Below are 27,985 nucleotides of genomic sequence, written 5' to 3'. Positions count from 1 at the left end.
GGAGCGGGCCCGGCCGGGGGCGGAGCCGCCACCGCCGCCGCCGCTCCTGGCGGGCTGACGTGGCCCGGGCGCGGGGCGGACATGGCGGACGGCAGCAGGCAGAGCCGGTTGGCCGCGGCCAAGAAGAAGGTGAGGGGCCGGGGGCTCGGGCAGGGCGGGACACGGCACGGCGGAGCGGGGGGCGGCTGCGTGCCGCGAGCCCCGCGCGGGCCGGACCCCGGGCTGGGCCGGGCCGAGCGCGGCCTGCCCGAGGGGCGCGGGCCGGGCCGCCGCCGCCCCCAGCTCCGGACCCGGCCGCGGCGGGGCCCCGGCAGCCTGCGGGTGTCCGGGGCTGCGGCCCGGCCTTCTCGGCGGGCGGCGGGGCGAGGCCGGGCCTGGGTGGCTGCGGTGCCGTGAGGGTTGCCCGGGCCGGTGTGCAGGTGTCGTGTCTCCCCCCCGCCCCGCTTCCTCTCACCCTCCCCCTTTTTTTCCCCTGTTTTTCCCCGTGTTTTTTCCCTCGAGGCGGCCCGGCTGCCTGCGTCCCGGCGGGATGCGCTTCTGTGTCAAAGTCACAGGAACGGGAAAGTGTCCTGGAGCAGTTCAGGCTTCCATTTTGAAATCCTACCAATAATGGGATCCTCGCTCGTCCTTCTGCATCCCCCGCCGCCCCGCCGTGCCCTGCCCGCGGTGTGCGGGCCGAGGGTGCCGTTATTTGCATAAACAACTGCCGGGACCCGCCGCTCTGCGGCTCGGACGTGCAGGAATTGCACAGAAATGCCGGCAGACCTGGCGGGATTCGAGTTACACCTTATCAGACCGGCACTTCCTGGGCGAGGTGGATGTGATTTAAAATAATTTGTAGATTGTTTCTCCCCTTAGTTCGCAGTTTTTGCAGTGTCTATTGTGGGGATTGCAACTGTCCTTCATAAAATCTTTCATGGAGTGGATGATTTTACTATCAGGCAGTGCTTTTTCACTTTGTGTGCAGGATTATTTGCCCTTCTTGCTCTTATAACTCTAAAAATCCCCCAAACTAGTGCTTTCACTCTCCTTTTAGTTGCACTATGGAGTATCAAATAATTTCCCAGGAACAGCATTGGCTATAAACAAAAGTTGAATGTTCACAACTCTTGTCATAAACCCATCACTTTGGTCTTACTTTAGTATTTCCAGGCTTGATTCATGTTTTCCCCCAAATGGATGAATTAATGGAAGAGCATTTCTCTTGTCCTTACACTTGATCTGTATTTTTACCAGTGAAGTTAGGGGTTTTGAAGGTTTTTTGGGGTTGTAGAAGGCATATTCTGTTTGGACTTCAGATTCTTCTTCTGTTCACAGCTGAAGGAATATCAGCAGAAGAACAGCCCTGGAGCAACTGCAGGAACTAAGAAAAAACGCAAAACTAAAGAAGGCAGCAGACCTGCGACTCCCACCACTGATGACCAGCAGCCTCCAGAGAACGTGAGTGTCTCATTCTTTCTCTCAGGTCATCTGCCACCTCCTTCTTCTTTGGTTTTCTGGCCAATCTGACTGGAGCTGGAAGCAGTTGTGCTGGGGTAAGAGCTGATGTAGGTGCTGTATGAAGCGTGCTGCAGTTGTTGGCAGCTGCCTGTTCTGGAAGGTGCAGCTGGCATCAGTCTGTCCGATGGTGTCCTGGGTGTGCCCAGAGCTGCTGGGCTGAGGTGTCTAGTCCTCAGTCCTCACAAGCTGGGTGAGGCTGTTCCTTGGCTGCCTTGGATTGACATTTTCTCTCTATCCTTCTCTGAGCTGTTTCTCTTTCCCCTTTTCTTTCGCCTCCTGTAGATTCAGAACATTCTGAAGGTGCTGGTGTCAGACCTTAACCGCTCCAATGGGGTAGCCATACCCTCATTGGACAAGAGGAAGGTGAGGCAGTGCTTGTGTCCCTCGCAGTGACTCTCCCTCTTGCATGCTTCGGGTTCTGAGCTCCATCTCCGGGGTGGAGCCTTGTCCTCAAACATCCATTGTCAGTTGCTTCAGTTTTGTTGCTGTTTTTTATTAACATGGAGCTCTTTGTTACCATTGCTTGTTTCCTTCTGGTTTGTGTCAATGCTAACAAGTCAAAAAGTGAGCCTTGTTAAAAAGTCTTTCTTAAGACAGCTGAGCTTGGAGAAAAACAGGAGTTTGGGGTGAGGCAATAAACTCATTTAACAGCTGAGGAAAACTGCACTAGGAAGAGGTAGTGTTTCCTTACTCTGTATTTTTCCTGCTCTGAGTGTCATTGCTTTGTTTCCTGGAGCTTGGTTTCTGAAGGACATGTTTCTGCTCATCTCCAGGCAAACAGCTGCACTGGCTGGTTATTCCAGCCACCTCTTTTATGACAGGTGATGAAGCTGGCACAGGAGATGTACAGTCTGGCAAGGACCAGGGGTGTAAATATGCTTAGGCAGGAAGTCAGATACTTCAAAGCCAGGCATGTACAGGCTTTAGTGTCTTTGCATTCCCAAGATCTTGAAGAGCAAAGGGCAGGAAGTATGCCAAGAAGCAAGAGAAAGGTGTTCAGAAGCATATATGAACAAACTGCCTTTTAAAAATATTTATTTTCAGACAGTCAACTTATTTAAAGTAAGGCCCAAACTGTGATAGGAACTCAAAGAAGTCAAATTTTGTGGCCCAGAATGTTCTTCCAGTTTTGTTGTACCAAAGCTGTGCTTTTCATTTTCACTTGAATCATTTTGGTAGCTTATTTCTCTACCATTGTCTCAAATTGGTTGTCATAAAGTAGCTCACTGTTATGCTTACTGCATATCCATGGGTCTCCAGCAATAAATATAACTATAGTAATCACATGGGGTACCTGACAGATGAAGTGAAACCTGCAGGGTGGAATGGAACTCCCTCTGAATTGCCTTTGTATCCTTTTTTCCTATTTTTTTTCCTTTTGTCTGATAGTACATCTGACACACAGATATCCACCAGCTGGACCTTGTGTAAGTTCTGTACCAGCAGAAGTCGAGTGATGTGAAGACACACTGCCAGCTTTGGGGTGCTGGGTGTGCCTCAGAAAACTTGTGTCTGAAGTGTCACTGTTGTCCTGGGGACTGTTTTCAGTTAATACTTGTGAGCTCAGAGTAAGTTAAATATTGGAGAAGAGGACTTGTTTCCCACTGGAGGGTGAGATGAAGATAGGTGGTCCAGTGCTGTTGCTGAAGTGACACTTGGCCTTGCAGTGAAGGCCTGCCTGTGTCTACAGCTTTAGTCGTATTCTGCAAAGAGAGAATTTATTGCTCTAGTCATTCTTGTTTCCCCCTTTTTTTCTCTTTTCCTCGAGATACAGTTTGATCTGATTGGCTGTTATGGAAATTTTGGATTGTTGTGCCTGGGTTTTTAGGAATTATTTGAAAACTAATCTTTAACTGCAACATGCAAGGAAAGAGTAATTTCTCATTCCAGTTGCTGTCTTGTAAAAAGCCTGAGTCAGTAAAATGCTGTTTAGAAACTTGATGCTAATAGGGCAGAAAAGCTGATCATTAGCAGCTGAGCTGCTGCTGCCATTGGTGTCTCATGTGAGGCAGAGCCCTCCCTTGTCTCTCACTTCAGCTTTCTTGGCTCTGAAACAGAGGAAAAACCAGCAAAGTAGAAGCCTTTGTGTGAAAGCAAATGGATTCTAATACATGCTAAGCTGAGCAGAATTACTGACTTTTTATTCTGCATTATTGGAATGTCACAATGCATAATTTCTGTATAAGTGTTTTGCTTATAATGCTTTCTGTTTCCAACAAATTTACTTGTTCAAATAGTTTTGGGGTTTTTGACAGTTTATTACAGAACTGCTCCTTGTTAAGAAAGAAGGAAGTTCTTGTGGTTAAGGAACATTACTGGTTTCTGCATCTGGGAAGTATTAGGCAGAAAGAATGTTCTGATATGAAGAAATGATAATTTTGAGATGCATTGGGGAATTAATTCCTCCTTTCCCTCTGATGTTTATATTGATGAGTGATAAAGGTGAAGTAACCTTTAACTGGAAGAAGTGAGGGAGTTCCTGACCTTCGTAATAGCATATATTGTTACTACCTAACATATATTGCTCCTTCAGAGCAGACTACTTGTCCTGCTAAAAAGAAATTCAGAAAATTCTTGTTTTCCCTTTGTAGTCTTCCAGCTTACTGCCTTCATTAAATCTGTCTCCACTGTTGATGTTTTAACCTTGCTGCTGGATTAGTGAGTGGATAGCTGAACAGGGAATGCCAAGAGAGAGATTTCTTGGTTCCTATGAAGTGCCAAGAAGGAAGTAACTGAATTAAGAGGGAACTCATCCAGGTGGAATTGCAGGGAGCTGCAGTATATTCGTGGGCCTGAATGCTGAAAGATAATTTCATTTTTTTGTTGTGTTTTTTAAGTGATGACTTACCAGAGCTGGATGATGAAATCAGTCAAATTGCTATAAAACACAAGAGCACTGGTGAACCTTTATGGCTCTAGTGCTGTGCAAGGAGATGAAATGGTCCAGTGCAATGTGGCTTCATAGAGGGGGCTGCAGATGCCATCCATCCTCCCACAGAGGCTGGATGGGAACTTGCTGTCCAGAAATAGTTTTTTGGCGCTTCTCTTTTCTATTTAGATTCTTCTGGTCATGGGACCCATGGCTGCAGCAGGGCCACAGGCACCTGCTCCCAGCTACCCTCCCTCTGGCCTGTTAATAAATGTCCTGTTTCTAAACTGGTGGGTCTTGGCGTGCCACAAATTTCACTGAGTTTTAGACAGAGCACTTGAGTCTGACTAACCCAGTTTTCAAATAGTCACTCCCCTGTTCTTTTCCATCTTCATTTGCACACAGTGATCTGTGTTTTCCCCAGGAACACCTCGAAGGTGGTGCTTTCCAGAGCACAGTGACATTTGGCTTTGCCCTTACTTGTTTTTTGGAATCTTTTGCAGTGAATCTCGTGTGTGAACTTAAGAGTGTGGGTGATGTTATTGCCCTTATTAAAAAAGTGAGTTGGATTGTGGGACACTGGTTCATTATGAAAGGACACACTCCAGGACAGTGTTTGTCTGTGATTGATGCAGCCACCTCTTTGCTCTGGAGAGAACACAGGTTCCCTTCCACATGTTCACATCTGTCTGGTTTTCACAGGCAGGCCACAAGTTGATGTGTTGGTGTGTGTGTGTGTGTGTTCATTTTGCATGAAGGCTGTAATCCTGTGCTGTGTTTTGTGACAGGCATACTTTGACAGTGATGTTGCCACTCGTAGTGCTGAACAGCTTGCTCCCGATGTCCCTGTGCTATCTAACAGCAACAGCCTCCCTAGTTGTGGTTCTGTTCTGCCTGCTCCTGAGAGCATGCAGCTGACACAGGTTTGTGACTTATCATCAATACTGCCATTGAACCATTCAATACTGGTTAGTGATGCCACATTAGTGTGGAGAAAGATGACCTTCATAAATATGACATGACTAGTTCAGGTTTTCTCCTTTTAAAAATACTACATTCTCTACTCTCCATGCAGTCATCATCTGTCTGTGGGAGCAGAGGGACTACTAGCACACAAGTGTCCCTGCAACTTCTGGAGGTGTTTTTCTTCCCCATCTCTCCTATTTCATTAGCAGAAAGTACCCTTAATAACAAGTCTCCAGTTCAATCAGTCTGTACTTCCTTTTACTAATTAAAGAGTCAGTTGTAGTTTTTTTCCAGCAAAGTGTTGATTATCCTGATAAATAGGAACAGCAGACATAAAGCCTGATACACTTGAATTTCTCTGTTCCGGGGAACGCAGACTCATACCACTCAGAAATGATGTGTAAGTCAGGGCTGAAGTGGTGGTTTTAAGTTCATCTTCCTTTGGGAAGCAGTAATTACAGGTGCTGTGGAACTTGAGCCCATGTGTAATCAAGTCTTAGTGACACATTCATAAGTGTGACTCCCATCTTTTACAGGCTTGTAAGTTTTTGTGTTTTAATCCACAGATGAATGAAGCTGAGGATCATAAAAATGCTTTGGATGAGAACAGGTGAGTGTCTGTGTTGGCTTTGCAACAGGATCCCAACAAATTAAGGTTTTATTCCTGCCCCAATGCTGTGCTGATTTGGGCAGCTCTCTGGGGAGAGGTTTTCATTGCCAGGTCTTTGTTCCTAGGTCGTTCTCGTCAACAGAGGGTCTCCGTCAGTTGTCTGAACAGCTCAATGGCCTGGTTTCCCAGGTACTCCTTTTCATCCATTTGTCCCATTAATTCTCTTGCTGTTTGATGTGGAATTTTAAGCAGACAGCTCAAGGAAACACTCTTCAATCTCAGAGACATTCCCAGCCACCCTACTAACCAATGTCATACTTAAACATTAAGGAGCAAAAAATCCTGGTTTAGGAATTTCAGATTTCAGCAGTAGGAAGAAAAGCAGAGTGGGATGAATGAATTGTACATATTCATGGAAAGTTGTACTCTTGATTTACTGGAAAGGAATATGAAGTCAGTCTGAATAATTCACATCAGCTTGTCACAGGGGAAGCCGGTGTCTATCCTGAGCCACAAGAGTGTTTTCTGTGCCTGTGTGTGGTCGTTTGAAGTGACAGGTGCTATAAGGAATGTTGTTCTTATAATGGGATCTTACCTAATAGTGATTTGCCTTGGGGACTAAAACTGACTTACTTGATTCACTTCTAGTCTGCATCGTATGTGAATGGAGAAAGTGCTGTTTCTTCCACAAATATTAAGGAAATGGAAGTAAGTTGTTCTCAGTCATATTTTTTATTTTTCTTATTATTTGCTGCTGTTGATCAGTTGTTTGGATTCTGTGCTTGCAGCAGTGTTAGTGAGGCCTAACTGAATTCACAGGTCACATACGTCACTGTGTAGTGTCACTTGGGGCTGTCATTGGGTAGTTGTGATCACTACAGTCAGAGGCAGTTATTGGAGATGTTCCCAGTTTGGGGACTGGGGATAATCTGGCTTCCATGCAACTGCAGTTCTTATTTCTAAATCACTTTTATGTCAAAATGAGGCCTCAGCAGAAACGGATAAAATAGGTTGACATCCCAGCTGCTTTTGTTCAAACCACAGATTTTGTTTTGTTTGGAGAATCTGGTTATATCAAACTGTGATAATGATTTATTTTTCTGTCCTTTTTAATTATTGCTTTTTTCCTTCCCTCCTCCTCTTCTGCTCCTTTCTTTTTCTCCTATATGCATGTGCCCGTCAGACACGTTACCAGGAGCTGGCAGTAGCCCTGGATTCCAGCAATCTAACTAACAAACAGCTCGTTACAAAGATAGAGGAATTGGTAAGAAACAATCCAACCAACCAGTTTGACATTGTCTTTGCTGCTCCTCCACGCTCTCTGGGTGTCTGCAAGGTTACGGGTTCCCTCACAGTGCCACGAGGAAGGCTGCTTACACAGCACTTTGTATGGAACAAAATGGGCTGCTTGGAAAACCTCTGAGAGGATCAAAGCCTAAGGCCTCTTGTGAGTGTGGTGGCTCATCTGAGGAAGCAGAAACAGAGTTTAGTTGTTTTTATTTAAGTGTGCTTTGTTGATCTCTTCACACTGTCCCTGGATGTTAAACATCCTGATAAAACAGCTATTTCTGGTCCTGGTCTGAATCCTTGAAATGCAGAGTTCTGGTGCTGGCAGCAGTGTGAAAACCTGTTTCTGCAGGTGATGATGCTGTTCTAAATATATCAGCAGAAAAGGAGCAATAGGTCCAGGAGAGCCTGGGGCTGTTTTCTGATCATATCCTCAGCTTCTCTTGGCACAATGAATGAACTTCTTTGTCCTGTGGCCTGCATGGATTCCTGCTGTTGCTTTTCAGCCTTAACACTGCAAGAAATGCAGCTAAGTGGATCTGTTCCAGGCTGAAAAGAGCCTTTCTTGTGTGAAATACTTTCCTCCATTTTGTTCTCCCTAAAACCACACTTTTCCCAAAGTTCAGCATTTCCCAGTGTATCCCATGACCGCTCTTTTTGTTTCATTTTTTGTTTTGGGTTAATTTTTTTCTGTTCTTTTTCTTTTTTGTGTTTTAGTTGGGTTGCAGAGGTACAGTGCATTGCCCACCCAGGATTCTCATTGTTTGCCAGCTTTTCTGTTTGTCTGGAACTCTGTAGGGCCTTTGCTGCATTTGTGCTCTTGCCTTTGCTTTTCCTGCTTATGTTGTGCGCTGGCATTGGTAAAATCAAAACATCATCACCTTTCCATCTGCAGTCATGTTACAAAATGCACTGAGGTAGTGGTAGTAATAATAAAGAAGCATTTTGGCCAATATTCATCATTTGGGAAGAGGAAAAAAATACTAATTATGTCGTTACTTAAGATGTATTTGTGAGAAAACTGCCAGGGGGACAAGGGCAGCAAAGAGCAAACAGAGTTTGGTGGCAGCCTGGGCAGCCTTTGTCCCTTTCACACCTACAGATGCACTTTGTGCAGTCACACATCTCCAGTACTTCACCCATAAGACTGAAAATGGCTGGGACAGAATTATCCCTTTCCTTGCATCTGGCTTCAGCTCTGTCTCATACCACCTTGGTGGGAGCCTGCCAATGTACGTGCAGCTCTGCATGACTTGGCCACTTCTTAACTGGGATAGAGGTCTAAGGAATCACTTAAAGGAAAGGACTTTTGCTTTGGAATTTAGGTATTTTATTGAAATAATTTTTGCTGATTTTCCTAACACACCAGTTTGGCTATGATTAATTGCATAGATGTGAGATATTCCAAGTTTAAACTGAAGTTGCTGGATGCTCAGATAGGAACATAGAGGGGTTTCAGCAGAGATATTGGAGGAGAACTGTGATAATGTACTGGACAATGAAAAACATATCACATGTATTAGAGAAGGGAACCCCAAATCTCTTACTTTTAATAGCTAAGATGAACTTCTTAGTCTTCTACAGAAATGGAAATTCTCCTTATATTAACTGGGCTTATATCCTACTTCATCAAGATGAAAATGTGTCTCAACAGTATGAGAATATTTTCTCTTAATATTGGTGCATCAATTTTCTTCCACAGAAACAGCAGAACCAAGAAGCAGTGAATCAGCTGGAGAAGGTAAAGTGTGTCCTATTTTTCGATAGATACAGAAATAAGTATCTCTTTCTCTGAGGAGTAGAAAACAGTGGATTGTGGCACAAGTGTGCACAATCTTGTCTTGTGTTAGATTCAGTTTTATTTGTAGGATAAGCTTAATATTTTGACTTCACAAGTTGGACCTGGCAGGCAGCATTCTTATTTTGACCAAAGCTAATATTTACATGCTCAAGTTGGAGGAGTGCAGTGGGGACAGGAGGTTACAGTTTAGGTCCTTGCCAGGAGCTTCCATTCCAACACTGCCACGTGTGTGTTGCAATGAGTGCAGTGTGCTGTCACTGCTGGTCTGGGATGGAAAAATTATTTAGTAGTTCAAATAATGGAAGATTAAACGTGTCTTAAAAAATACTGGCATAATTTAGATGCCAGAAATAGTACCAATAGTTCCTGCTTTTTTAGTTTGACATAAAACAAGAGTTAACTATCTGCACATTTGTGCTGACCAAGCATTTTTTGTTTCTACAGGAAAAGAAGGAGTTTGAACAGAAATTTTCTAAAGAGCAAGCAGCACTGAGGGAACAGTTACAGGTAAGGCAGAGCCTCCCTTACAGTAATATTACCTGACTTCTGCTGTTTTGTGGATTACTGAGTGCTCATAGTCCTTATCCTGGAAGGCAGAAGTCCATTCCTTTAGCAAAACTGCAAGTGTCAGCCAGACTGTGCTTAACTGCAAGAGCTCTTTACTGAATTGTCCTTTTGTGACAACAGTGATGTTGCTGTGGCAAGCAAAGAAGTTTTGTGCTGAGCTGATTTTCGTTTCCCAAAGGTTCATATCCAGACTATTGGAATTCTTGTTTCTGAGAAGTCTGAGTTGCAGACAGCCCTTGGCCATACTCAGCAAGCTGCACGGCAGAAATCAGGTACGTGACTGAGTCTGTAGCTCAAGCTGCTGGTTGAACTGTGGATATTAAGTCACAAGCATGACAGTTGCTGGCAGCCAGCTCACAGCACTCCCTGAGCCCTTTGGCACTGGCACTGCTGCTGTCATTGTAGCTGCCCCCAGATGGGAGCATGTTGGTCTCATGGCAGTTGAGGTTCTTCTGTGCATCACTAAAGCCATGTCAGCTTTGTTGGGCCTGATGACTACCTCAGACCATTCCTTTCTAATTCTTTTAAAACTTGGTTTTCCTTTTCTGCCCTGCCTCCCACACAGCTGTCATGTTAAACTAGGTCTTAGCTCAGCCTGTTATTCTGAACTACATTTGAGCAATTTATTCTAAGAGAAAAAAAAACCCCAGACAACATAATGTCTATTGTTCTGCAAAGGAAGTTTCATCATCTCCCTCTAAGAGTGAGGCAGGTAGTTAGAGAGAGCTGTGCTCCCAGGGCTGTTAGTGAATCACCTCTAGAGCCAGGAGTGGAGCCAGCTCTGCTAATTTACAAAGATGCTGCCTGAAGAGCTTGTTGACAAAGTAGAAAGTGCTGTTCAGCCAGTTCCAAAATGCTCTTTGTGGTCCAGCCTCAACTGTCTGTGCTCTGACTTGTCCAGGAGAAGCTGAGAGCCTTGCTGCCCGTTTACACTCGTCTCGCCAGCGAGTCTCGGAGCTGGAGCGCACTTTGTCCTCCATCTCCATGCAGCAAAAGCAGTCAGAGAAGGTAAGAGTCATGTTTATGCTTAACCAACTCTGCCTTTGGCTGTTTGCTTATTACTACACTGCTGCAAAGTCTGCAGTCCCTGCTTGGAGAAGAGGCAGAAATTAACCTTGTTAATTAACCTTTTAAAGCGCTGTATTCTCCATGATCAAGGCAAACTTCATTCAAGTTTCTGTGACTAATCATATGGTCCAGTTGGTATCTTCAGATCTGACACCTCACTTCATTAGTCTGGCAGCTCCACACAAAAGACCTTGTCCCAGAAATCTCCACCAAACACACATTTTAGTACCGTCTTTAATCCAGAAGTTTGCAGAAATACTTGTAGCATCACACTTGAAAAGACTGAGCAGACTTATTCCTGGAAAATTCAGGAGGTTCTAAGCAAACCTGTCCTGAGGCTTTTTGCTAAAGTTATGACCTTTTCTGTTTTAGCTGATATGTCAAGGGTGAAATTAGGTATTTTTTAATACCTTATTTGTTTGGCTGAAGTCTACAGATGAATCAATAATTTCCTTTTTCTCCAGCATAATAAAGAGTTAGTGAAAGAGCGAGACAACCTGAAACTGGAACTGTACAAAAGAAGGTAAGTCCTTCCTGCTCATTACTGCAGAAGAGCCCCAAAACAAGTGGCAAAGACGACGGGTGGTGACTTGGGAGGCTGGATATTCAATTTAAAAAAAAACAACTAGTCACTAGATGTGATGTTTCTGTGATTCTAGCTGCCAGGAAGCCCTGGTTTGTAGATTTATGATCTGGACATCAGCAGACTCAAGAGTCACTTTAATTTTTTGTTTGTTTTAGCAAAAGTAGTGAAGAAATAAAACAGCAGAATTCAGAGCTGTCAGAGAAAGTTCACTCCCTGGTATCTCAGAACTCAGCTATGAAGTTGGATGTAGAAGATTTGCATAAGAAATTGGAAATGGCTGAACTGATGATTCAACAGGTGAGGGCAGAGGACACTGATGACACTGCCACACTTTCTTCTGAGAGAGGGGACAAGACTTAACTCTTGGCTTTAAAGGAAGGCATGAAATCTCTTCAAGGCATCCTCCTAGAAAAAAGCTTTCAGCAAGGCCTCAGGGGAACAGAAAGTTTGTATTCTTTAAGGTGTTGGAGCTATAAATTGATTGAAAAGCACACACTGATTGAAAAGCAATGTGACATTAGTCTGCTAAAACCGTTGTACAGTGAGAGAGGGTGAAATGTGGAAGTACAGTGACTTTTCTGATTGTGTCTGTTCAGGATTTTGTTTATTTAGTTGTGCAGTCTCACTGAGTAACCAGCTGAGTAGGGATGGTGTTTGTACCCACCAGTGGAAGGTGGTGAATTGGACAGTGGCAGCTTGAAGTCAGCTGGGGAAAGAATGCATGGAGCCAGCTGTTAGCAGGTCAGGGAGCAAGCTTGGTGTAACCCTGAGCCTTGGAAGGAAGAAAACGCTCTTTTTTTTATTCCTAGACTGTGTCTTAAGTTACCCTTGAAATTAAGCCAACTGCTGCTCTTCTGGGAAAAGTGCTGTGCCTCAGCTGAACCAGCCTTGCTGCTTGGTTCACTGACATGCTCCAGACACTGGCTTTAAATTCCTGACATGTCTGACAACTTTTAAAGTCACAGGCTTTTACACCATCTGATATGGCTGTATAATGAAGACTCTGGAAATATGCAAAATTTCTGAGCCAAAGTTTGATTGAATCCTATTTTCTTAATTCAAAAAATGGCAAATGTAAAATTGGTAGGGAGAAGCTGCCCAGTTCAGCCTGTTTTACAGGACTAAAATCTCAGTAAATCTCTTTTTGTTTTTAATCCCATTTTTTTTCACACTGAACTTCACTATGAGTTGGAGGACTTTAAAGAACTATAGAAGGTGACAGCATAGATCATGTGGCAGGTTACTCTGAGGGGAAAGGCTATGCAGGAATTGAGTATTAACATTTTTGCCTTAGCTTTCTGATTTCTTTTAACAGTTCTCAAGCCAAGGAGGGAGTCTGGATGCAAACCAGCAGCTGCAGATGGCTCTGGAGGAGAAAGCAAGCCTGGAAACGCAGCTAGCTCAGGTAAGAGGTTGTATGAAATGTGATCCAAATCTTGATGTCTGTGAGGAAACTTGTGGCACAGAAAAATGTAGTCTGAGCTTTGCACAAACACTGGTTTCTTCAAGTTTTATCCCTTAAACCAAATTTATTTAGCCAGTATGATGTTGTTTGATTTTGTTTTTGAACAGCTCTCAGAGTCACTTCACCAGCTGCAGGCAGAAAGAGATCAGTATGTGGAGAAACTGAGGGAGGAGGGGAGTGTTTGGCAGCAGCGGGTGCAGCAGCTCTCTGAGCAGGTAACCCCAGCGCAGCATCCCAGCTCTGGACAAACACAGGCAGCAGGAAATGCCCCATGAACATTGTTGTAATTTTCATTTGTGTGGCCTTGCAGGTCCACACAATGGCAGAGGAGAAGGAGAAGCACATGGCCAAAATTCAGGAGCTGGAAAACCGTGTTACAGAGCTGTTGAACACATCAGGTAGGGGTTCCAAAGTGGGGTTTCTCACTGCTGAGTGGAACTGGGTAACTCTGTCCTGCTGTGCAAGTGCTTCTGCACAAGAGGTGCAAGTAGGTTTGATGCTGGGAAGGCAGATGGAGACCAGGTGACCGACCCTAAGAACCCTTTTTTCCTGGGAAACAGCAAGTGAACTCCTGCAGTGAATAGACCAGCAGCCTGGTTATGTCTGTAGTATTGGCCTGACTGTACTGTCAGCTTCTCTGGAACAGGAGTTTGGGAAGGCAGGATGCTCCTGATGCTCCTGCTAGGGCTGTGAGCGAGTCAGCAGCAAACAGCAGGATGCTATGCTTGGGTTTGGGGTAGGTTCGCTCCTTTTTCCTCTCAGTGCTGTGCACTGAGGATGGATACTGCAGCTGGTGATCCTTTCTGGGTCACAGAGCCCTATGGGCTGGGTTGTGCTTTGTGTGTCCAGCAGGGTTGTCTCTCACCCAGCCATTTTCCCAGTGACTGAGCCCCTTCTGACTGCATTTCCTCAGCAGTGAAGCCCATGGATACCGAGCCTCCCTCAGCGCCGGGGCCCACGGCAGCTGAGCTCAGTCTGCAGGAGGAGATCCAGCGGCTGCAGCAGGAGAAGGAGCAGCTGCACGGGCAGTTCCAGGCCCAGGTCCGTGACAACGAGCAGCTGAGCCACCTCAACCGGGAGCAGGAGGAGCGGCTGCTGGAGCTGGAAAAGACTGTGCAGCGCTACAATGAGGAGGCTGTGGACAGGCAGCAGATCCTGGAGGACATGCAGAGTGACAAGGCCACAATCAGTAGGGCACTGAGCCAGAACCGGGATCTGAAGGAGCAGCTGGCTGAGCTGCAGAATGGGTTTGTCAAACTGGTAGGTCTGTTCGTGCATCTTTTCCCATTGCTTCCCTCACTGGTGCAATCCTTTTGTAGCACAGATGTGAAAAGCTGGCAACAGCATTATCCCTCTTTTATCCTCTTGAGATTGTGGCTGTTCCATCCTTTGATACGTAGTGCCATACCAGAAGGTTCCCTCCAGTTCCTTAATCCTTCAGGTGCTCTAGCAGATGAACCAATATCTTTACCCAGAACTGTTTCCTTTTCCTTGTCATCCCCTGGCAGTCAGGCTGTTTCTGTTCCTGGGTATTCCTCCCCCTTTTACCTGAAGATACCCATTTCCTGTTCCCTTGTATTTGCCCATGAGAAAGTTCTCAGCAGTATTCTCTTCTGCTGTTGTCATTCTTACCCATCCTGGAGTTGAATCCTTACTCTTGCTTTGCTTCTTTCTGGGACCCTAGCAGACTGACACATGATCTAGCTGTTGATTTTTTTTCTTAGTTCTTTTTGAACTCCTTGTTTTTGAATGTCTGTGGCTCTCTTTGGGATATTCATACCACCCATCTGCTTTGGAGCTGACAGGCTGCATGATGTGCCAGGCCTCTTCTTGGCACTGTCCCAGCACTGATTCCCCTGGCTTTTTCTTTGCTCTTCTCCCATCTTCTGAATCTTTCTGTAAGTTATTTAATGTCCTAAACAGTCAATTTATGGCCCTCACTTACAGTTCAGAAAAACACAAGGGATGGCACCCTGTTGTACTGGGAACTAACGTGGTTTATTGAGAGCCTGTTTCATGGTGGCTGGGGCAGTTTCCTTACACAGTCATGTTTGTCTTGCAGACAAATGAAAACATGGAGGTTACAAGTGCCCTACAGTCAGAGCAACATGTAAAGAAAGAGCTGGCCAAGAAGCTTGGGCAGCTGCAGGAGAACCTGGCGGACCTCAAAGAGACGGTGAGCAGCAGCAGTGGGATGGCAGGGCTGGATTGTGCAGATTGCTGCCAACTTCCCAGACGCTGATGGAAAGATGGAAATGGTGTTGTAAAGATCCAGCTGGGAGCCTTCCCCTATCATCTGCTGCCTGATGTGGGGGGCCAGATGGTGGCTGTATGCCTGGTTGGTGGCTTTGGGGCAATGTTGACAGTTTGGATCATGTCACAGGGATCAGCTTTTCAAACAGAAAAGGTTTGATGTGGTTTGATCTTGTTCTCTCAGCTGGAGCTGAAGACACAGGAGGCCCGTGGCCTGCAGGAGCAGAGGGACCAGTGCTACAGCCACCTGCAGCAGTACACCCTGGCCTTCCAGCAGCTCGCTGCCGAGAAGGAAGAACTGCACAAGCAATTCCTGCTTCAGACACAGCTCATGGATCGCCTGCAGCACGAGGAGGTCCAGGGCAAGGTGACAGTGGAAATGCACCTGAAAGAGCTGCAGCAGACAAAGGTAACAGTAAAAAGGGACAAGTGGAAAGATGGAAGTAATCAGTAAGTGAGAGATTTGGCCAGTCCCTTCCACCCTGGACTGTTCTGTGATGCTGTGATTACACCCTGTGCCCTACAGCTGAGCTGAAGTACTGCTTGTTTGTGTGGTGCTACTGTCTGAAGATGGAGTGACAGTTTGCAGTCTGGCTTGTGCAGGTTTTTGTGACCCTCTGCTTCTCTCTTGCAGGAAAGTCTAGAAGCTGTAGCCAAGGAAAACAAGGAGCTGCAGGCCCAGATCAGTCAGCTGGCAGCAGAAATGGACGGCAGAATCTTGCACCAACTGGAGGGTGAGTGCCTGCATCAGGGAGGAGGCAGAGCTGGGTTCTCTGCAGCATTGCCTCCTTGTTCACCTTCCTTCTTTACAGAAGGTGATGAAGAAATGACTGAAGAAACCCAAAAACCTTCTCTTGTGATCCCAGAGAAGTTTGAAAGCCATGAAGAAATGGTGAGTCTTAATGGGTAGAAAAGCCTTTAGTTTTAGTTTTGAATGAGTATCTAGAAAAGGAAACTGGTTAAATTGCAGGGAGGTTTATCAGCTATTACCCTACCAGCTGAGTGCAGTCATGAGAGAAATGCAACAGTTCTTGTGCATAGCAGCAAAGCCAAGACTTCTGCAGCATCCTTGCAAAACAGGCTGGAAGTCTGGCAGTAATTTTCTCATGACAGCGACTCAGCTGGTAGAGCAGCTCTTTAATGGGGCTTTGATGATGATGTTCTCTTTAGTTTGGAAGGCAGTTTGGAAATGGTGTCAAATATCCACAAGATTTATCTGCAAGTACAGTCATAATACTGCAGTCAAACAGCTCTCAAGGGACCCAGTTTTTAACCTGCACTAATTGGGAATGAGAAGAGGCAGTAACTGCTGCCTGGATTAGTTCCAGGGCAGTCACACAGTTCTTCGGTTTCACACCCATAAATAAAATGAGGTAAACTGTTACTGTGTCCTGAGGTGCACCATAGATCTTGGTGAAGTCAGGGGAAGCACTAATGTCCACACTCTGAAATTCTTCTTAGGTCACTTTCGTGACCTCTGCCATGTCCCAAGTGGAGCAGGAGCGAGAAGATCTGAGGAAGCAGCTGGCTGCTCAGAAGCAGCAGTGCAGAACCCTCCTGCAGCAAATCACAGCTCTTAGGCAGGAGCAGCAACATCACGTCACACTGGATGGAGGTAAAGTCTTGGCACAGTTTGAGGACAGTGTGACCATGAGGTACTGGGCCAGCTGGCCATGGCTGCTCTGAGACAGACCTTTGGGTCTGTGAGGGAATCCTGCCCCTGGAGAAACTGTAAATTACATACATTCCTTCCAGGCTCCATTATGGATACTGTTCCAGTGGAGGTTCACGAGGCTTTGAAAAGTGCCATGGACAAGCTACAGGTAAGAAAAGCATCTCATGTTGTTTCAGCCCTATTACACTGCTCAACACAACACAAACAGGTTGTAGGGGAATAAGCAGCTATGTTCCATAAAAAGGTGTTCCATCCTAAAAAGTTTGCTCACTGCTTGGTTGTAGAGAAGCAGGATTTGTTCTGCAGGCTCAGACCAGTGTCATGGGGGTGTTACCTTTAGCACAGGTGTTGTCTGTGAGCAGCCCAGGTGACTGACCCCACTTTCTGTGTGCAGTTGCGTTTCACAGAGCTGATGCATGAGAAGGCTGATTTGAAGGAGCGGCTGGAGGAGCTGGAGCACCGCTGCATCCAGCTGTCTGGAGAGACTGACACCATTGGTATGTCTAGGCAGCACAGCACAGGCTAGAGCTTGCTCAGTGCCTTATTTATGTGGGGAGCAAAAAGTCCCCTAAAAGTTTTTGGAGCTGGAGCCCTCAAACTATCAAGGCCTCCATGTCTCCTACTGCTGCCTAACTGGGCTAATGCACTCCTGGGCTGGATTTCCTGGGTCCTCATGCCTTGTACCTCACAATAGGGCTTGTACCCCAATCTTACAGACACTCCTGAGGCTTCTCTTGTGTTTCAGGGGAATACATTGCACTGTACCAGAGTCAAAGGGCTATCCTCAAACAGCGGCACCAGGAGAAAGAGGAGTATATCAGCAGGTTGGCTCAGGATAAGGAAGAAATGAAGGCAAGGACTCTTTTCTGTGGTACTACTCCAAGCAGGGTGGGCCTGGGGAGTGCAAACCTTTGTGTGTTCATTTGCTAATTCTGTGACAGAAGTAGGACTGCAAACTGCAGTGGTGTGTGTGTGCATGCTTCATGGGCTTTCCTTTACTTTGGTACAGATGAAACTACTGGAACTGCAGGAGTTAGTAATGCGCCTGGTCAGGGAAAGAAATGAATGGTACAGCAAGTATGTAGCAGCTGCTCAGAACCCAGAGTTGTTGGCGAGCCAGACTGAAGGTGTGCTTACAGCAGACAGGCGCATTGAGCTGAATGCCACTGATGGAGCAGGTAAGCTGCAGCCAGGACAAGCTTGGTGCAGGAGCAGCAGTCCCTGCTCTCAGCCTTGGCTGTGGATGGGAGGAGTTACCTGCCTGCCTTGTCTGTACTCCTTGCAGGGTTACGAGAGGTGAATCTGTCCGATGAAGCAGAACAAGAGGCTGCTCTTCATCAATCTGGTTTCCCCCCTGCTGGCAGTAAAGCTGCTCAGCCAAACCAAGAGGACCCCACAGCAAAGCAAATAATGCAGCTTCTCAGAGAAATCCAGAACCCTCAGGAGAGGCTGGGCTCCCTGCTGGAAAACCCATGCATTCCCTTCTTCTACCGTGCTGATGAGAACGATGAGGTCAAAATCATGGTAGTTTAAGTGGTGCTATATCTTACTGACAGCAGCTTTCTGTGGGCCTGAAAGGACTTGATGGACTTGTATGTGCCCATACCTCTGCTCAGTGCCCTTGGTGAGAACAGATTGCTAAAGACATCAGTAAAGAGAGATTGTATCAGATGGAGCTCCAGCAGAAAACCTCATCTTCTCTTTCTCTTTTCTCTGTTACTTGGTGTGCTTGGAGTACAGGCAGACTCTTAACTCATCCTGGGAGGCAGCTGGTGCTGCCACATCACCTATGCCAGGCCCAAACTGGGGGCAAAGGGAGTCCATGACTTTTGGCAAAATGACTTAATCCCTTGTCCCAGACTCTGCTGCCACAGGAGCTTCACACGGTTCTGATCCATCACTCATGCCTGTCATCAGCCCAGTTCCTTCCAGGGCTCCCAGAGTGACTAACTGCTGTGGGAACGGACTCCTTGGACTCTCAAGAGGTCGGGTTTCTTTTCATACTATGTATCCTAAACTCCCCCTTCCTGCTGCAGCCCTGCCTCTTGCACCTGTATTTCACAACAGGCCCCAGAAGCGGCTCCTGGGCAGCACAGGATGTCTGTTCTCATTGCCAGGGGAAGGGACCGATGGCAGCCTTGAGGGGTCTTTTGGTTACTTGACAAAGCTTTATGTGATTCTTGGGAGTGGGGTGGAAATGTAACTGCACTTTGAAGGATGATGTGTTTCACTTGTATGTGTCTGAAGGTTTTATTTATTTTAAGAAATGGGAAAAATAAGTAAAAGGAAACCACTTAATAAACATGCTTCATTTTGAATTTTGGGACTTTCGGGGTTCTAGTTCTCAATCCCTGAACTTTCCTCTTCTCCCATTTTGGTAAGGATTGCAGGAGATGAATGGAAACAAAGATCCCATGGGCCATGTTTAAGGTCCTAAGACATACAGCAGCAAGTGTGGTACCTGGCCCAGCCATAGCTCTGATTCTAAGAAGAAAACAGTACACGAGGGAGGAGAGCACTCCCCGAAATGGCAGCAAAAAATCTGAGTGGGGAGGTTTATGCCATATGAACTGAGGGTGGATATCCTGCAACTGTATCTGCCTTCAGGCTAGAACTGCCTTTTCTTACGATGGGTGGTGTCAATGGTGGAGTTTTGAGGGAAACCACAGGGGAGGGTTAAAGGGACCTAATCATTGGAGCTGTGTGATCAAACACATCAGCTGCCACCCTGGTACCTGCCAAGATACAAGCACAGGAACACAGATTTTTGTCTGTTCAACAGGATAGATGGTTCATTTCTTCATGTCCAAGTTGGTGAATCTTTACAGCAGCAGAGCAGAGAGCTTTTCTTCTACTGCCAAAGGCATATCACGTGTGGGTTGGTTTTTTTAAATGGTTCATATCTTGATATTTCCAAATACAAATGAAAAAAGGGATACACAGCACAATGAGTGCTTTCCTGTAAGCCTCCAGGGGAAGAGTTCATGAACTCTTTCATTTAAATGGCACGAGTGGTGTCAGTCTCTCTTCAGCACAAGTGACTGAGCTCCCCAGAGCATGGGGTATGTACATTCTGTATCTGTGTAAAATGGTGTATATTCCTTGAAGAGAGACTAAGCCTGTTCAGTGCTTATGGCTGCTCAGGCCATTCATAAATCTGCACCATAACTAACAGGGGAAGGGCTGTGATTTAAGACAGAGTGTTATTTTAAAAGGAATAAATAGTTATTGGGTGTTTACTCTGGAACTGTGAAGGAGGTAAGACCAGTGCAGAGGCGACTTAACCCTGTTACAAATTTGCTTTCTGAATAAACTTATTCAGAGGGGCACTGACTAGAGGTGTTTCTTCTGCATAGACCACCTTGAAATTTGGCCAGAAAAAGAGAAGAATTAATTCTTTATTGAAAGCACCTGCCCTGACAGTGATGCTGTTTTCACTGAGCTTTCATGAATGTTTTCTGTACAGACTGCTGACAAGCCTGAGGGGTGGCTCTTGGCTAGCATTTCATATCCAGACCCCAGCTTCAGATGAATTTTTTACCATGACCCCTTTCAGGAGTGATTCCCAGACCTCACCTTTACTCAACACCCACTCGCTGTGCTCCACAAGCACTAAAGGCAAAAATCCCTTTCAAGAAGCAATTTGTGTGCGAACTCACACCTTCTGTATGCCCCATCTCTGAAGCACCTCCATCCAATTCCTTCTGCACAGGGTTTTACCTTTCTACACCTGAGAAGCTGTTTCACTCTGCTGAAGCTCCTGGATACTGCTGATGCAGATCTGCTCCACCTTCCCTATCAGTGACAGCCCCTGATGGCATGTACAGCTTGTTAACTCTATGGGATGCAAAGATCAGGTTATAATCAAACACAGCTTGAAAACCACCCAGAGAAAAAGCAAGAGAAAGAGAGAGATGGTTTTATTCTAGTCATGGACACCTTCATTATACAGAAATGAGAGTTTATTTCATCTAATAAACAAGAGTGACAGGTAGATCACAAACTGCATCACAGCTACTACCAGCACTGAGACAGTTCACCCACAAGTCTGGGGTAATACAATAACCCAACTGCACACAGCAGAGAATTTAACAATCAGCTCAAAATCTCAACATTGGGATTTGGTTAACTTTTTTGGATGTGTATGTATATATATATGTATATAGATATTCTTTTCCTACTTAAGTATTTCCTAAAATTCACATGGAAGCACAAATGGCTTTTAACACCTGGACATATATAGATTTTTCATCTTATATATATATTTATAGATATTTATAACAGTAAAGATATGTTTCTCATTACTACAATATACTTGTTTAACTCCTTTAAGCAGCTGGGAAGAAAAAAAAAAAAAAACCAAAACAACCCAAACAAAAAAACCCCAAAAACAGTTTCACTACAATCACATCTGATATGTGTGTGTCACAAATTACAAACAAAACAAGCCATGTGTGAGATTCGAGTCAGACCATTCCAGGACAGAACAGCTAAGAGGCAGGCAAAGAGTCTCAGAGGGAGCAGGCCTACATGTCAAATGGTGGTTTTGGGCTCTCCGGGCGGGCGGGACTGGCCTTACCCGGCCGGCTGGAGGTTAAAGACAAGAAAAACAAAGAAAAAGGGAAAGGGAAGGAGAAGGGCGAGAAGTAGTAAAACAATAGTTAAAATACAGAAAGGAACTGGCATCAGAACAATAGAGGATCCACAATTAAGAGTAATAGCACTGAAACAAGAGAACTGCAACAGGAATCAGGCCTGGAGGACAGCCTGCAACACAGGTAGTTCATTTAGCTCTGGTAGAGACATGACATCTGAGATGTATAGGGTTGATATATTTTTTTAATTCTCAAGTGTTTTTTTTTTTTATTTTTTTAAATCATGTAGCATGAAAAGGAAAAACCAAACCTTAAGATGAGTTGTGTTCAACAACAGTTACAAGTTTCCCCAAACACGTACCATCCACATGCAAGAAAAGGCTACAGAAGAAGTCACCACAGTACCCCAAAAACACTGAAAGATGTGCTTAGTTCAAAGCAGAAATATTTTCAACAAAACACCACACAGCAAACTCCCTGAAATGTTTGGCTGTCCATTTGCAAGGGGGAAGCAGCATGTCTATTCCCCTCGCCCTGCTGGGTTCAGGAAAGTCAGCCAAAAATGGTGCTGCAAGACACCAGCTGGCAGGAGCCAGTGTGTCCCCAGTGGGAGCCGAGTGTGAGCAGGTCCGTGAGCACCCTGCACGCTGAGGTGTGTGTGCTATCTCACACTTCACTCTGGCAGGACTGGACTGATCCACTGATTCCCCCCTTTACTGATCTCCCTGCCTCACTTTGATATGAAGTTGATTGCACTGTTCCCAACATGAAATTTTTGCACCTTAGAAGTCAAGCTAATACACAGGACATTTAATCTGTTCCTAACGGGTGTCATGTGTTCTGACAGCATATTTTTTGCTAAGCCACGCTTTTGCCTTAATCTACAAGGAAAGAAGACAGCTACAGCTCAGTCCTGGGTGCTACAGCTAACTGGTGCAGGCAGGACATTTATCCAGGCTAGATGGAATTACTGGATGGACAGCCAGCACTTGGATCTAAGGATGTCCCTGTGGCTGATCTCTCCAAGGAGCCTGTGTACTTCAGGGATCCATGCCACTGAATGAAGGCTACTCTATGCTTACAAAGCAATACAGGACGCACGAGCGAAGACGAAGAGCTCAATCACTAGGCTAGAGTTTTACAAAACACCAGGGAGGGGTGGTGGGAGGCAGGGATGTGGGATGGATGAGAGGAGTGACTGTGGCTGTGGAAGGGAGGGTGGAATGGGGAAGCCACCAGCACGGCACTCGTCGCCAGCTGTCTACAGCCTCAAGTTATAAATCTAAGAGGGACGGTTCAGCCGGTCGGATTATGGTAGGTCGAGTAGGTGAGGCGGGGCCCCTTCTGCTGTGAAAAAGCAGGAAACAAAAACAAGAGAACACACACTGTGGTTAGCACAGCAATTGCAGTCACAACCACACATGCTTCTCCACTTGGCCTGAGCCAGCAAAAGAATCCAACCTGAGGCACAAACCCCCAGAGTGCCCCCAAAGAGTCTCACAGGCTTCTAATCAGCCTTTCTGCACAGCACAGATCACCAAAAGAGCAATCCCCTGGACTGCCAGTTTTGCTTCCCTCTGAAATCTGGAAGTGCAGAGATTTACTGCCAGTAAGGGCCCTGGCTCTGGGAAGAGTGGAGAAGCATGGACAACAGTGAGCTCCTGTATCAAGCACATGACAGTCACACAGCATGGATGGGGTCCTCTGAGACGCGCTGCTGCCAGAGGCTCTTGGCTGGTTTGGAGGAGCACCTTCTTCCCCTGCCCTCAGAGCTACCGCAAACCTGGGATTCCCTATTCTGACATGAGACTGATCTGAGATGTCAGGGACAAGCTTATGGCTTTCAGTTTTCCAGTTCTGGAGCAGAGCAAATGCAGCTTCTACTTCAATAAAAGGAACTTTGGCTACTCCTACTGTTTCAACTCTTCTGCTGATACTTTAGCTACATAACTGGGCAGCAACTTAAGTGTTTGCCCTCTACACGAATTAAGTGTTCTAGAATCTCCTTCCTGTAAGAGACTGGGGGAAAAAAAAGTTGCAACATACAAAAACATACAAGACAATACCCCTGACATGGCTCTCAGCTCATTACTTGAAATATCACTTCAGTCTCAGACTACAGGCTGTAAGATGGCTATAAATAAAAATGTGTTCAGTAAGACTGAGTCCAATCTGTGTTTTTCCTTTAAAGCAGGCTCCCTGCAGTGTATGTGACCTTACTGCATTTTGCTGATGTTTTCATTAAATAAATTGTTCAGTACCAAGCCAGAGGTCCAAACTGCCTGAAATGCAAAGAGCAAAGCCAACAGCTTGTAGACCAAATGGAGGGGAAGCCCTTGCACTGATCATACAGGACCAGGTGTCACAGAATTCATGCCTCAGTAATTCCACACTGACAAGATTCAGATTACAGACAATCAACTCACTGGTATAAATGAAGACCCTGAGGGGGCTGAGGGGTGGAAGAGGGGCAGAGGAGGATATTTCTACCAATAGTCTATAATCACACTGGCACTACTGGAGTTACACTCCTGTAAACTGGAGCAAGTTCCCTCATTTAGCAAATAAACCAGAGCAACTCTCCAGTCCTGTTTATTAAACCTCAGCAGAACTTACTGTTCCAGATCTATAAAGCCTCACAGCTGCATGACATGTGGGATCTGTGCATTATCTCTAAGGGTGTTCACAGTGTAAATGCAGTAACACCAACCCTTTGGTGGCTCCTGCTGTCATTGGAACAGCAACAGCACCTGAATTAAAACCTTACAGAGCTTCAGCTCAAAATTTAGTGAGATGCTGTTGCATCACCACATGTTAGAAGGCATTTTTTGTGAAGGTTGAAGGACTGTTTGCATTTCAGGAGTTTGCACAGGTTGTGTTAAAAGCTTCTGAGGGTTCACATGAAAAAAATGCTTGAAGCCACCAGAGTATGTAAAGTGTTCTGGCAGGAGTGGCCACTTGACCCTAGTAGGATAAATAGGGCTGAAAGGAGAATAAGTAATTCACAGGTAGATGGGCTGCTTTTTTGTAATGTACTATGATTGATTTTTGCAGACTTATTGCTCTCAGCATTCAAAGATTTTAAGGTGTGGTGCTGTCACTTTTTAAACTTGTACGGTGTTTCTGTTGAGGTTTTCTGGAGATGCTTGCAGAATCTGGCTGGTAAGGTTAGAAAAGGCTGAAAACTGTTTCCCAGCACTAAAAGGGACAGAAGTCTCTCAGGCTACATTTACCCCCAAAATGCAGCTTCAGTCTGACTACATTGCTTGTCACACCTTTTTATATCACTGAAAAGTCACTTTTCTCTGTCAGGACAAGGAACAAAGTTTTGCTCACAGAGAAGCCTGTGGCTGTCTCCAGTACATGAGAAGGAAGACCTGAGCCCTGGCAGGAGCCCAGGGAGATGAGTTACTGTCACATTCTTTGAAGTCAGTCTTTCAGGCCATACCCAGAGAGAACACTGAGCTAATCCTATCTAAGAACCACTGGGCTAACAGGGAGCTCTGTTGATAAGGACCTAACAGAGGTGGGAAAATATTATGTTTATTCCCTTGAACTGCAAAAAGGTTTTGTGTGTAATTTTTTAGATCAATTGGGGTTTTTTTTGTTTTTAATTTTTATTTCCTTGGTGCTCTTTATGCCAGATTAAAAACAGAATGCCCCATAACAGCGAGTCCCAGAATGGGGTACAGACAATGACAAGGCTCCTTCCCAATGTTGTTCACCCAGGATGCATGTTTCCAGGGCTGTCAGGGATGTCTGCAGTAGGCAGAACATTGGAGAAAACTGCTGATTGCTCCAACACCTCTGCAGTGTGTCATCAATGAGGAGGGTTGATGATGACGTCCTCAAAGATGTCAATCATGAACAATCACTGCAATGTGGCACCTCTCAGCTCTAACTGCAGTTCTGTGCAGCAGTAACAGACACCATCAATGCAAGATGGGGGCTGGCTGAGACACCCCTGCCCCAGAACAGGGGCATGAACTTCTGCTATTCCTATTAAAGTAGGATTTCAGCATGTGCCCCTCACCCCCAGATCTCTCTGCCACAACCAGCAGCAAGGGAATCTGCAGCAGCTGCTGCTACTCCACTCCTCTGTCATGAAACAACATCCACAGGGAAAGGGAGAAGTGGCCCAAAAAATCCACACCTGCCCTGTGTGGTTTTGCCCTCTGTACCTCTTTGTCAATAAGGGCTGGAGGCTCCCAAGAAAAGGAGAATTTGCTAATGTCTCTCCTCACACACCCACTGACATGAACAGGATGAGCAGTACACAGCACAAACCCACACCCTGCTACATCACTGAACCACTACAATGCTGCAAAATGCAGGGAGAGAGAGGACAGGGAAATGGGCAGGAGCTCAGGGCAGTGTTTGAGGGACACAGATCACTACACCCTTCCTCCTGCAGAGCAGGAGGCAGAGGAGAGAAGGCAGTTTGAATGGAAGCAGGACAGTAACCTAGAAGGTAAAGGGTCAAGAGGAAAACAAACAAAGGGAGTTCTCATCTATCTGATGATGGGACACAAGGATAAAAGGGAACATTCAATGTCAGAGTTACCCTGCACTCAGACATGGAAGTCCTGATATTAATGACCCAAACTGCTCGACTTCCATGAGCACTAGGGATACAATGGGGATGGGAGCACTTCTCCAACCAGACATTAGAATATAAGAAGAGGAGTCTGAACTCTCAGCTCCCCAACTCTCTGTCTTGATCCTAAGAGCTGACAGACCCAATCAAAGCAGAGTTTATTCAGCTGATCTTACAGTTAGTGTGGATATAAGCCAAATGAAAGACACAGTTTAGACTTTGTTGCCAGAGCTCATTCCCCCATCCCACCTTCTCTATTTAGAAGCAGAGAAAGGGTGCTCTAGACCTTAAATCAGGTACTGAGGCTCTCCCAGCTCCTGCAGCTCAAGCAGCTGCTCTGCCTCTGATCAGCCAGTTTTTCTGTTCAAGACTCCTCCCTTTATGAGATCCTGGCAGAGGTGGTTCATCAGACAAGGGACTCTGTTACTAACACAAGAACTGGGCAGCAGAGGAGAGCTGCAGAGCAATGCTGGAGGATGGGGACACAGTGACTCATGCATCGCAGCGAGAGTGCAAAACCTACCGTGGCTGCCAGTCCTCAGGGGTCACTGATAGTGATTCTGAAAGACAACACGAAATCAACATGGCAGTTCAGACAGTTGAAGGCAGAGGCCACACAGACAGTCAGGAAGGTGGAACAGATACACAGGCACTTGCACAGACACAGTCACACATCCCCCTCCAAATACAGCACGAGTAGAGGGACTGCAAACACACAGAAAACACTCAGCCTCATCTCTGCACACATCCAGACCCTGCTGTGCACAGGGGTGCATCAAAACCCATCCGTCCACGCATCTACTGGCTGCTGCTCACTCACCAAGCTCCTCACACATCCAGGCTGACATTCACACCAGTGTCATACCCAGGTTTCAGCACCCACCATCTGGGCACAGGTAGCTGGGCTTGTCTCTCACTGAGGATTCCTATCTTCTGACCATATGAAATGTTTAAGAAAGAGCTCAGGAAAGAGAGAGATAACATACAGTCCTAAGCACTACCCAAAACGCACAAAGGCAGGTGGAAGTTTTTCTGAAGGTCATAAATAATGAAATCAGCTACTCCAGCCTCCTGAATAATTCAGGTTATACAGCTGTGTGATCTTATCATAGAATGGTTTGGGTTGGAAGGGACCTTAAAGATCATCCAGATGCAACCACCGGCCATGGGCCTAAATACCTGCGGCAATACCTTCATAGATTTCTTTCTTCAAGTCCTAAATGCAGTCCATTGCACACTGATAGGATATCAGATGGTTTGTAACATTCAGCTCCCAAAATTATGTTTTTGTCTATATGGACTTCCACAGTAAACTGAATAAATGCTAAGCACAGAAGCCAGGATGGCAAGTCTAGTTTTAAGGGTCCTTAATTAATTTCCTTAATGCAGGAAAATCTTTCTGTGTAAAAAAATGTACCATGTGGTGATTATATGTGAAAATATGTTTATACACTAATGTTCATGAAAAAGGTGTAGCATGACACTTGTGTAAGTTCATCATTCATCAAATCAAATGCTCAAACCAGAGGCACAAAACTACCAAACTTCTACTCAGGCATTAATGAGCACACAAAGTACACCCAGCCACGACAACACATTTGAGTTCACACCACCAATTCCTCCATCAAAGCCCATTGATGCTGAACATGAGAGCTTTGTTCCTCTCTCACACACACTACACAGCCCGGTTAGCAAGGGAAAGATGGGTATTAAAAAAGCAGCAATGGAGATGGCATTCGTTCACCCATGGCAGAAGGACCCGAGTCCAAGTGCTAGCAGGGAACATTCTTATTCTATATACAGGAGAGGAAGAGAAAGAGTCCCTTGTCATTGGAAATTCTCCATTCATCAGTGAACTCAAATGACAAGCTGGTATCAGGATCCGGAGGAGTCTATGAACAACTGGAAGAATTAGAGAGGGGGATCAGAGAATGAGCATCACACTTCACAGCTTCTGGAATTACATTCTCAACTCCAGATCAGGGCATGCAATCCAACCTACCACCTCTCCTAAACCAAGGGGTTGCTCAGTCAAGCATGAAACTCTTTCCTCCTCTGCTCCAGTGCTGTTTTTCCTACCTTTCCCTACCTTTCCCTAAACCTTTCTACTCATGCAAAAGGCAGAAACGCCATTAAGATAGGCTAT

At 45.7% G+C, this 27,985-nt stretch overlaps 2 protein-coding genes across 18 annotated transcripts in view; one reads left to right on the top strand and one right to left on the bottom strand.

The window, feature by feature from the left end:
• The first annotated feature begins 10 nt into the window (after positions 1–10).
• Positions 11–18,965, top strand: GOLGA2 (golgin A2). 15 transcript variants are annotated; one of them, XM_056505241.1, is made up of 28 exons: positions 17–129; positions 1,318–1,440; positions 1,783–1,863; positions 5,158–5,292; positions 5,902–5,945; positions 6,071–6,134; positions 6,594–6,653; positions 7,129–7,209; positions 8,935–8,973; positions 9,478–9,540; positions 9,779–9,872; positions 10,502–10,608; positions 11,133–11,191; positions 11,410–11,551; positions 12,570–12,659; positions 12,827–12,934; positions 13,030–13,117; positions 13,633–13,979; positions 14,782–14,895; positions 15,157–15,381; positions 15,607–15,706; positions 15,785–15,864; positions 16,434–16,587; positions 16,728–16,795; positions 17,042–17,144; positions 17,393–17,499; positions 17,657–17,825; positions 17,933–18,965. In XM_056505241.1, exons 1-28 carry the CDS (start codon positions 82–84, stop codon positions 18,178–18,180), a joined length of 3,141 nt encoding a protein of 1,046 aa, XP_056361216.1. In that variant the 5' UTR covers positions 17–81; the 3' UTR covers positions 18,181–18,965. The 15 variants fall into 15 exon arrangements, with proteins under 15 accessions (XP_056361220.1, XP_056361218.1, XP_056361216.1 ...); XM_056505242.1 differs by having other exon boundaries at positions 21–129; positions 13,636–13,979; XM_056505245.1 differs by lacking the exon at positions 1,783–1,863 and having other exon boundaries at positions 11–129; positions 13,636–13,979.
• A 1,580-nt stretch (positions 18,966–20,545) lies between these two features.
• DNM1 (dynamin 1) overlaps positions 20,546–27,985 on the bottom strand; it is a 69,859-nt gene continuing 62,419 nt past the window's right edge. For 2 of the 3 annotated variants that reach the window (XM_056505257.1, XM_056505259.1), the window contains one exon: positions 20,546–22,589. In XM_056505257.1, coding sequence (XP_056361232.1) covers positions 22,517–22,589 — 73 coding nt within the window. In that variant the 3' untranslated portion in view covers positions 20,546–22,516. The remainder of the gene's footprint in view (positions 22,590–27,985) is intronic. The other variant, XM_056505258.1, reaches the window with a different exon arrangement.

Source organism: Oenanthe melanoleuca, chromosome 17 (assembly GCF_029582105.1).
Source record: "Oenanthe melanoleuca isolate GR-GAL-2019-014 chromosome 17, OMel1.0, whole genome shotgun sequence".
Classification (NCBI taxonomy): domain Eukaryota; kingdom Metazoa; phylum Chordata; class Aves; order Passeriformes; family Muscicapidae; genus Oenanthe; species Oenanthe melanoleuca.
The sequence above is the reverse complement of the archived record's forward strand: the minus strand, read 5'-3'. Positions and strand labels throughout refer to the sequence as shown.